Source organism: Paramormyrops kingsleyae, chromosome 1 (assembly GCF_048594095.1).
Source record: "Paramormyrops kingsleyae isolate MSU_618 chromosome 1, PKINGS_0.4, whole genome shotgun sequence".
NCBI classification, from domain to species: Eukaryota; Metazoa; Chordata; class Actinopteri; order Osteoglossiformes; family Mormyridae; genus Paramormyrops; species Paramormyrops kingsleyae.
In genome coordinates this window covers 39,961,901-39,972,211 of record NC_132797.1, presented here as the reverse complement: position 1 = coordinate 39,972,211, position 10,311 = coordinate 39,961,901, and the positions used below count along the sequence as shown (strand labels likewise).

The 10,311-nt window shown below is 44.8% G+C and overlaps 1 protein-coding gene across 2 annotated transcripts; it reads right to left on the bottom strand.

Annotated features, from left to right (window-relative positions):
• Positions 1–670: 670 nt before the first annotated feature.
• On the bottom strand, positions 671–8,204 carry arsh (arylsulfatase H). Of its 2 annotated transcripts, none has more exons than XM_023817457.2 (12): positions 8,140–8,204; positions 7,266–7,402; positions 7,013–7,065; positions 6,249–6,389; positions 6,038–6,159; positions 5,648–5,770; positions 4,904–5,327; positions 3,954–4,090; positions 3,524–3,658; positions 2,489–2,651; positions 1,911–2,032; positions 671–1,676 (listed from the first exon to the last, which is right to left on the bottom strand). In XM_023817457.2, exons 3-12 carry the CDS (start codon positions 7,039–7,041, stop codon positions 1,306–1,308), a joined length of 1,767 nt encoding a protein of 588 aa, XP_023673225.1. In that variant the 5' UTR covers positions 7,042–7,065; positions 7,266–7,402; positions 8,140–8,204; the 3' UTR covers positions 671–1,305. The 2 variants fall into 2 exon arrangements, with proteins under 2 accessions (XP_023673225.1, XP_072571756.1); XM_072715655.1 differs by having other exon boundaries at positions 7,013–7,062.
• Positions 8,205–10,311: the final 2,107 nt, after the last annotated feature.

The window sequence follows — 10,311 nt, the reverse complement described above, 5'->3', positions numbered from 1 at the left end:
AGCGTCATAAAGTGTGTGCGTTCATTAGTAAGGACCATCATACTTAACCCAAATTTTTTATATAATAGGTTTTATGGCAATTCGTTCAAGTATGGATCTGTAGCATCAGTGTACATTTACAGGTAAAAAAATATTAGTACTACGTTGGGTAAAAATAGATCAGAACTCCATTAGCTAGAACAGGAGCAGACTTTAAAACATCTCCAGTTGCTGTCACCTCCCTCATGGCGGCTGGGTGACTCCTTGTCAATTTATTATTCTTGCAAACATGTTCGTTAATAACCAACAACAGACAAGCTTCTAGATTCTGCAATCAGACTGGAGCTTAAAAATGGACAGAAACAGTTGTGCTACATTAACTGTCCTCTCTATGGTTCCCGGCTTAAGCTTAGCTAGGAGTGCAGACTTCACCAAGCTATATTTTAAAGGTTATTACCAATCTGAATTTTCATGTACGACCCCAAAATCCACCACTTATGAGACCTTGCTATGTAAATACATTAAATATAAGTAGACCATTCAAGCACACTAAAGAGAACAGTGAGTAATTGACTAAATTAAGAATATGCACAAAATATTCAACAGACATTAGCTATAATACAAGCTCAGCTTGTCCTTGAGAAAAGGTGTGCATCATCGTCTTTAAAACCACAAATGAATACTAAGCAGACAAAATAAATGTGCATTTTTATGGGTAAATAGTGCCACCATGTGGAATGTAGGGCTTACAGTAGTTTCTACCGTTTCTGGAGAAAGACTGAATAACTAGGCAAAGAATATGATTTCAACATCTCTGTGAAGAATCTCACAAAAACACTGACAGCAAAAATGTAACAATTGTCAAAAGCAGCCATATTTTAATTCTGAACTAGCGTACTTCTTATTCTTGTTTAATTTGTACTGTGATCCTTTTTTCTGTTGAAGCAGATTTGCTTACCATTAACAGCCTGCTGACACCAAGAACCCGTCTTGTACCGTCTAGGCATGTCTGAGCTAACAGTTTTGAAAATGCATTCTCATTTTGGGGAATCATCCCATCCCCAGCATCCCCAGCTTTGTGTCACCGCGGTTCCATTGGGTTCCTTAGGAGGCCAGTGTAGCAGTGACGCCGGGTTTCTCAAGAGCACCGTGGCTGTTGGGTTCCTGGAGCCCTGCGCCACACTGACCCTGGGATCCTCAGAAGCCCTGTGCTGTGGTGACACTGGGTTCCTTAGGAGCCCTCCACTGGGATGATGTTTGGTTCCTCAGAAGCCCCATAGCACAGTGATGCTGGGTTCGTGAAGATCCCCGTGCCAGTTGGGTTCCTCAGGAGCCTCGTGTCATGGTGACATTGGGCTCCGAGCAAGAGCAGAACGGGAAGGTTCCACAACAGGGCTGCAGCCAGGGCCTCCACAGCACGTTGCGCCAGGTCAGCTGGTTGGGGACCGGACTGAGTGTTCGGCCGTGTTCCTCTACCGCCAACCGGACCCTCTCCAGCACCTCTGCGTAGCGGGGCTCCAGGTCCGGCGTCAGGGGCCTGCTCTCAGATGGGTCCTGGGCCAAGTCGAACAGCAGTGGGGGGGTGTGCTGGGTGACAAAGCCCTCGTGACATAAGCAGAGCTTGGTGTCGTAGCAGCCTCCAGCCCCCGAGGGCCAAAAGTTGGGCGTGAAGAAGTGAACTTTGAAAACCGCATCACCTGAGAGAAACATGGCAGGGGTGAGGATCCTCCACACTGCTGTGGCATCACAGCCGCCAAGCGGGGAGGCAGACAGGACATGTGGTGTTTAAGGGGGTCAGACACATGAAAGCAGCTCAGTAATCACACTGACTGTAGAAATATATCAACAATAGCAGTCTGGGCATTTAATATCTGCAGCACATCGACTGAACCACATGGTTTTCATTAGAGTGAAGGGCGAGTAGGGCTCACTGTCTGGGGGGTGCCAGCGCACGGCGTTCAGATATACGCCGCAGTAGTGGAACATGAACTCGTGCTTGGATCTCCGGGCTTGCCCTTCCATCAGGGGCATCAGGTCGTGGCCGTCCAGGACTCTGAAAGCAGGGAATACCGTAAAAATGGCTTACACACAAGGAAAATAAAAATAATACAAGATCCATCCATCCGTCTTCTATACCCACTTGTCCTACACAGGGCTATGGGGGTACAGAGCCTATCCCAGAAGCTACGGGCACCAGGCAGTGAATAACCCAAGAAGGAGTGCAAACTCATAACAAGACGGTTAATGTTTAATCCATTGCAGCACTGGTAAAAATTCTGAGATCAAAAGACACGGCCTACAGTTTACTGCCATCAGGAAAGAAACCAAATGGAGGGGTGAGTGCAAGGTGGCATCAGCGATGTGTGACCTAAGACCTAATGCAGCTGAGAGTTGGAAGTGGTCACACTGCTGGTGATGCGCCGGATTCTCAGAGCCAAAGCAATGCAGCTGCTCATGGAATAGGGGAGGCTGGTCCACTGGAAGCAATTCCCCCTCCACCCCCTCTCACCTGTCTCTTGGTAGCTCCCCCCCTGCCAGGCCGACCACAGTAGGAAAGACGTCCATGAGGCTGGTAGGCTCATCGATCACCCCTCCGGCAGGCAACCGGCCCGGCCAGCGGAAGAGGCCCGGCACGCGGATCCCGCCTTCCCAGCCGCCCATAGCTTTGCCTCCTGCCGGGACAGACAGGAAACCAGTGCCATCTGAACAACAAGTGGCCACAGCTCGGCTCTGTTACCGTTCCAGACAGACTGCCTTTTAAATAACTCCTGTCAGACAGTCATGTATCCCTGAGATTCAAGCTATTTTTCCCTTTTCACAAAGCAGCCGGATGCCATCTGGCCCTCTGCCCAGCCTGTGTTACGTGTAGCTTTGCCACTGCAAGCTAGCAGAAGCTCTCTCTGAAAGAGCCATTTATGAACATTCGTAAAATAAATAGAACAGACTAAGACGGCAGCACCGAGTGGCTGGCAGGCTAATTAGTACAAGAGGTGCAGGAAACTAGGAGAGGCTGAGGCCCCCTTTTTAAAATATCCTGGAGCCGGAGGTGAGACACAGCGTGCTTTGTGGGTCATTCGCCCCACGGGGCGGCCCGGCTCGAGGGCAAAGCGCAGCCTTCATTACGCGCACCCGCCCTCCAAGCCACTCAGCCGAGGCTTCTCTGAGGTCCGTTTCATGCTTCATGTTTGTCATTTGGAGACAAACTGGGAAATATTTCAGGCAGCTGCTGACTGAGAGCCAGTCCATGGTCAGTCATTAAGTAGGTCAGCCTCAGCAGAACCTAAGTAGCTGGAACAGCCTTGGAGACCAAGGCCTGACGGCTACCGCAATGCTTTGCTGGTCATCTGCGTTTCCATAACAGACAACACATCTCATCAAAGAACCTGAGCTTCCAAAAGGGAGACAGTGTTCCAGAAATTGGTCAGATTTTTGCAAAAAAAAATGCCCTCCTTTCCCCAATACAACGGATCAGTGAGAATAATGACTTCCTTTGCTGGACAGTTGAACAACATTCCACATTTTGCTTAAACCTGCTTTTGTTTACCTTTGTAAATGCCATTCCAGCCTCCACTTTGGCCACGGCGATCTGAGACCTCTATATGTCCTCCATGGTCAGAGGTGAAATATATTAGCGTCTTCCTGGAGAGGTTAAGTTTCTCAACAGTTTCCACAATTCTACCTGGACAGGGAGCAAGGGCACACAAAGGAGATACTGAGCATGTGACAAGGAAGGAGTCCTACATCATAAGGCTAATTGAGGCACCACCAAATCCAGCCACCACCTTCTGTTGGCACATCCACTGATATCAACCTAGGAAGAGGGGGCAGGACAGGAAAATCACAAATCAAGTACAATTTGGATTCTGAGCTTGTAGCCAGTGCTCCTGTCAGTATATATGTAAGGAAAATCAGGGGAAAGCTTGGGGGCAGAATTGCTTATGAGGAAACATTGAGTTGTCAAAGGCAAAGATTACCTATCATCCAATCGGCTTCTTCCACATTGTCACCATAAAGTCCATGTTTGCTCTTCCCCACAAAGCTTTCGGACATAAACAGTGGCGTGTGAACGTGCACCAGAGACAGGAACAGAAGAAAGGGGTTCTGCTGGTTTCTGTGAGGAGAAATAAGTACAAAACCAAGTGACATTTGCTGCATAGAAGAAACAATGTTTGTTTCAACAGAATATGGATACAAAACTTGCAGGTCTGTGAATTGGTAAGAATCTGGCAATACTATATGAATCATAATACAAGGGCTGCAATTCAATATATTGTGATATATTGCATTTTCTGAAATCTAATTTTAGGAAAACTGATAGTATAAAGAACAGACCACCATATCCATAAAATCTGAGTTTAAAAAGTTTACTTTTTCATGCAACCAGAACAGTGGGATCTGCAGCGGCGTGGTTCTTGTCGTTTTCTTAGTGCCTTCTTTATTGCGGAAGGCAAAATGAGCCCAAACTTCAGCTCAGTACAGTATGTCACGGGAGCCAGCATAATGCTTGTGGATTCAGCCATTGGTGGTAATATCACTAGCCAGCTAGTTTGCTAATTCTCACATTAGCAGCGCACTGTTACATTGCGTCCTGTCTCAGTTTACGTTGTTGTCTTTTTTTGCCATTTGACTGTTCCACTCCAGCATAACAACACTGCTAAATAGCGTTTGAGGGTTTAAACAAAACACAAAATGAACCAGTGTTGGCCACTAATCTTTGCATGTAAACCATTAATTAAAAATCAATATCGTGTTTTTGAGAATCAATACACTATCACAAAACATATTGCAATACTCGAGTGTACTGATATGTTCTTACACCCCTAAAAACTTGGTAGTTTTATTTATGGCAAAAATACAGACGACATTCATAACTGATTCTTAATGGTAAAACATAGAGTTAGGGCAGCGGCACCTGGTGTGATACCTTTCCAGAAACTGCTCAGCCTCATTCACAATGCGGTGTGTCAGAGTGTCTAGGATGATTGGCTGCTCAACCACCAGCTCGTTCCTCATGATGATGCAGTTCCAGGTCTGCAGATGTTTAAAGGGCACGTACCAGACCGCCAGTGCCAGGAAGCAGATGAGCATGAGCATGACGACCAGCTTCTGGTTGACCTCCAGGAGGCCAAGGAGCCACACTCCTTCCAGAGTGAGGATGGCCAGACCCAGCAACATTGATACATTCCACAGCACCACCTGCAGGTCGGCCAACAGAACTGTGCCCTCACCCGGTTTGCAGTCATTAAAATTTGTAAAGGGAAGGCCGTAGTAGTAGTCAAATCCATGGTTGTTAGGGTGGTGGCAGTGGTCATTCCTGCTCTCACAGTTCACACCAAGGTGCCATTTTCCTGAAATGGTCCACAGCACATCGACAGCAGATTACTCATTACTGACTGTGCACAGAAAGGCTTAGTAATTAACAAATTTGAGGGTTAAAGTTACTGTGATAAGATATGGATGTCTGTAGCCCTTGCTGGATAAGCAGCATTGTGATCAGAAGGTGGCCGGTTCAAATTCCAAGGCACCACTGGACCCATGAGCAAGACCCTTAACCCCAACTGGTCCAGGTACACTGCCTGGAACTGCGCTCTGATGCTCACCTGTACTTTGTTGTGGACACAAGCAGATCTGCTAAATACATATGTGTAAATATTCATGCACAGCATACCTACAATCCCTGTAGTGTAACCCTGTTTCTGTAGGATCTTGGCGAACGTGGTCTCGTTGGAAGGAAGACCCCCTGCTCCACCCAGGAACATAATGACCTGCACACGTCCAGTACTGCCCAGGCCTGGAGAAGAGCACACAGGGTTCTCACAGGACAGACACCGGCATGGGAGCCAATGTACTGTTTTCTGAACCCTAACCCCACAGGATTGCATTGGGTTTCACCAAGGCCGTAATTATATATTTGGGGACACATGTCCCCCTCAATATTCAGATGTGCTGATGTTTCCCCCCCCCAAAATATATTATAATTACGGTCTTCGTCCCCCCAACGCTGTCTCCATGGCTAAGGCCTTGGGTTTCACAAAGGGGTAACACAGGGGGTACATACCTGACCGCAGAGCGTATCGTCCTGTCAGGAAGGCTGTTCTGCTGGGGGTGCAGAGGGGAGCGGCAGCAATGTGCTGAGTCAGCTTCACCCCCTCCTGAGCCAGCCGGTCAATGTTAGGGGTCCTGAAAGCAGGCACACAGAATCAGGCACACCAGTACACAGAACACACAAAGATCCACTCATGATCATGATGACAGCTGGGCCCAGGTACCTGATGGTGTCATTCCCATAGCATCCAACGTCCCCTATGCCCAAATCATCAACCATTATAAGGACAAAGTTAGGCTTGTCATCATCTTTGGCTCCACTGGTCCACCTTATTGCGAAGAGTACAAGCACCAACACACAACACCTGGAAATACACACAAAATGGGGGAAGTCAGCCCATCGAAAGACAAAAGGGGCCAGTGACCATCCATAATTCTTGTGGCTTTAATGTTCTTCCTTGGCTTTAAGGTGCTAATGTACCTATGCTTAGGCTGCAGAAATACTGTCCAACAAAGGCAAAGCACCATCACTGCATAATTTACCAAAACGAAGTTATGCTCAAAACCAGGTCTTTTAAGTTTTGTTTTATCTCATGACAAAATATCTATATTATAAGATATAGTTCGAAATCAAGGTAAAACTGTTTGGGACCTTGGGCCCTGTTTCTCAGTTTCAGTGTCAGCGTAGTTTGCCTTTGTAGGGCAGCAGAGACTAACGCACTTTGATTACAACATGCTTACTTCACAGTTAATGTAATAAAGTCTTGGTGTAGTCACTAAGACCAGAGACTGAGGTTATGTAATCAGAGGTATGTGTTATTTATGGGCAGGTTACTGACCCTCTTATATGAGTTCTGTGAAAAGCACTTCATCCTAACACTGCACTGTGAAGTTTTCGCCATGATCAGTTTCTCCTAATGACACTTTAACTGTGTCTTTGCCTATATATGGCTTATATGTGACATTTTATCATAAGAATAAAACTAACCGATACTTTTGGTTCTGCAAACACTCCATAACACCAGTCCCTTAAGTAACCTTCTGGGAAAAAAAGCAAAACATCAGAATTTGCGAATCAAATTAGTATTAAAAGATACTGAAAAATGAACCACTTATAAGATGTTAGACCATAACATAATTATACTACTGAAAACAGCAAAATATGTCCATGTATTGTCATGCACCCTAGATGTACAGTACAAGACTTGAGCAGTAAAAGTTTCAGCTGGTGGGGTACCCACCGGTATGCAGTACCGGCAACTCTTTGTTTTTCTCTTCAGAGTACCGGCCTCTCAATATCTGCTGGCACTAAATAACAAGCAGAGCCTTGTCTTTCCCCATTTCAAGCATTGGGGAAATGAGTATACAATTTTAAAAACTGTTAGGACAAAAATACACAAATACATAAAACAAAAATAAAATAAAAACGGGGGGGGGGGGAGAGAGAGAGAAAACGTTATTATCGGATGATAAACCTCACTGCATGGTTGCTGTAAAAAGTTTGCAGATCAGGGATGAAAGTACATGTGTTAATATCTTGATAGACTAGTAAGTACGATTTACAACGAATATTTGCTTTACTTACAAATATTATGCACGATTTAATCTTTTCACTGTATGATTATTCGTGTCTGTTGATATTATTATGCAAATAAATATACCTTCACTTGAATTAAGCAAATTAGATATATATCAAAATACATTTCCAAATCCTGTTACTAGACCACGTAGACCGGTTCTTTAACGAGAAAATAATGCAGATAATTACAAGTTACATAAACCTTGAGTAGGGTTAGGCTATCACAGCACGTATGTTCCGGAGTTTATATGTACAGTTTTAAATTCTATAATGAAACAACGGCAAAAGCTCTCAGTTAATCTAACTTGTTTTTTTAATGTATTCATTAGTTAGTTAGTTTAGTTTTGCAAAGCATATTGCACGTACACTTATAAATAAGTTTATCTACATCTCATATTTATAAAGACATATACATTTAGTGGCTGTCAACGTAAAAAAAGGCTGACGTCAGAAAAAGTAACTTATGTTCAGAAGCGAAATATCCATAATATGTGATATAAAATAGGTTATTCATTTTTTACAGGTAAAGCACTTACCTCTCCAGCAACATCGCAGGAAGAAGTCACTATGAGAGTGTGAACAGCTTTTATATGACGTTTAGCTCAGTACCGTAATCCTACCAATATGAGCGCATACTGTATGTAGTGTAATACTACAATAAAAGACAGCAGGTGAGTTTTTTTTTTTTGACCGATACAGACCTAAGCTTTATCTATCTATTTTCTACATTCGCTTGTCCTTATTCAAGTACGAAACTATGTTTACCCTACGATGTCGTCGGTATTCCTAAAGTTTAGGGTATTACAAGCAATCCCTTAAGGACCATGAACGTGTACTCTTTAATAACTAGTATAAGGCCGCAGGCCTTGCAGGGCACATCGGTCTGAGCTCTGGCAAGCCTTTAATATTCCATCCAGTGTCCTAAAGCAAAGGTCCACTGGCTGGACCCAAATCACCCGATCACCACATCAAAAGGGACACCTCACCCCCACTGGGCGGCCAGAACTCTGCAGCCAAATTCCAGTGACAAGACCTGGCTGTGTCAAGACAAAGATACATCCTGCACTCGCTAATTCACACCAACACAGGAGGTATTACCACAAACTAACATTAGGGACACATACACCCATGTTTGGTCTCGTTTGAATGGTCACAGTACGACAGGCACAATACTCTCAACCTTAAAGCAGTATGTTTTCCCATAAGAGAAATATAGAATGTAAGACTAAACCCACCAAAGTGGAGGATCTTATCACCTGGTAGAACAAAGGAATTGTCACATTCCTCCTAAAGCAATTCGATTGGCTGAGGGCCTGAGCATTGATAAGATCAGCAGTTCTCCAGGACACACACACAAGATCAAAGCAGGCCCTAAAATAATCAATCACAATATTTGGTGCAGTCTGTCACTTGGTTTGAAATACTTAAGAAAGAGCACCGGAGTAGCAAGGGGAGACACTCTGTAATCAGAGCTCCCACATAGCGCTGTATGGATCTACATCTGTAATCAGATATTTTCTGCAGTTACTATGTGTCCACTCAGCTGAGGTATGGAATTGTTCTATACTTTTGATTGGATTATATAGTTTAGGACTTGTAGCCACATGTTAAAATTACTTTAATGTTATATTTTGTTAAATTCATGTGATATATATTAATTGTGAATAAACTGTGTTTTTGATTACTTCTTGGCTGTCTGACTTTGTTAACCTCTGCATGTTTCTCAGAGACTGGGGTTATTCTAACACTCTCTTGCAGCCTCTGACTCGACCGCATTTCTCCGAGACTTGTTGCGACTGCCCAAGTTGAGTTACGGTGAATACCGGCCCAGCCTCTGAGGCGCGCACACGCTGGGTTACGGCAAAGTCCGGCCCAGCCTCTGAGGCGCGCACACGCTGGGTTACGGCAAAGGCCGGCCCAGCCTCTGAGGCGCGCACACGCTGGGTTACGGCAAAGGCCGGCCCAGCCTCTGAGGCGCGCACACGCTGGGTTACGGCAAACACCGGCTTAACCTCTGTGGCCAACACTAGCTCAGAATCGGCAAGTGTCAGCTGAGCCTCTGAGGTGTTATGGGTCGCCAGGTCCTGACAGGTATCTAGGCTGGCACTGTATTACATTGTAGTGATTACCCAACTTCTAAACCGTGTCCTACATAGCAGATCCGCGGATTGCCCTATTGGCTGAATCTGGTGTACCCCACCGTCCGGGATTAGTGGGAGTTCAGCAATAGAAGGCACAGCCCAGGAGTAATCTAAATAACAGAAATGTCACGACTAAAATTGCCATGAACATCTTTAATTAAATTGGAGTTAGATATAATTCGGTTTTACCTAAAAGGGTAAAACCGAACCCACACGCATTCCAAACCTTCGGCTGTTCAACTGGATTCTGCCATTGGGCCAGTGGATGGTTCCCCTACACTAGATATAATTATATAGAATAACCCATGTGCAGGTGCTCTACTGCTTTTAGCGTCAGCATTAAAGGGTAAGAATTTACATCCCCTAAGCTTGTTCCAGAGGAGTTCTTTGTTGGTAACCAGTGCCCTCTTCTAAGTAGACATGCTGCAAACAAGTCTATCAGGATCATTGTTCAAAGACACTTTGTATGTAAACCAGTCTCAGTTGTTTTCTGGAACAATCTATTTAGCAATATTGATTGGGAAACTACATGGCTTTTAACAATAAAAGCTTTCATTACAAATAAGA

Excerpts from the sequence above, each read along its gene's own strand:
- arsh (XM_023817457.2), bottom strand. The coding sequence starts at position 7,041 with ATGGAGTGTTTGCAGAACCAAAAGTATCG. Across the intron at positions 2,033-2,488 it reads GGGGAGCTACCAAGAGACAG|AGTCCTGGACGGCCACGACC; the intron begins GTGAGAGGGGGT and ends CCCTGCTTTCAG. Across the intron at positions 1,677-1,910 it reads GCGCTGGCACCCCCCAGACA|GTGATGCGGTTTTCAAAGTT; the intron begins GTGAGCCCTACT and ends TGTTTCTCTCAG.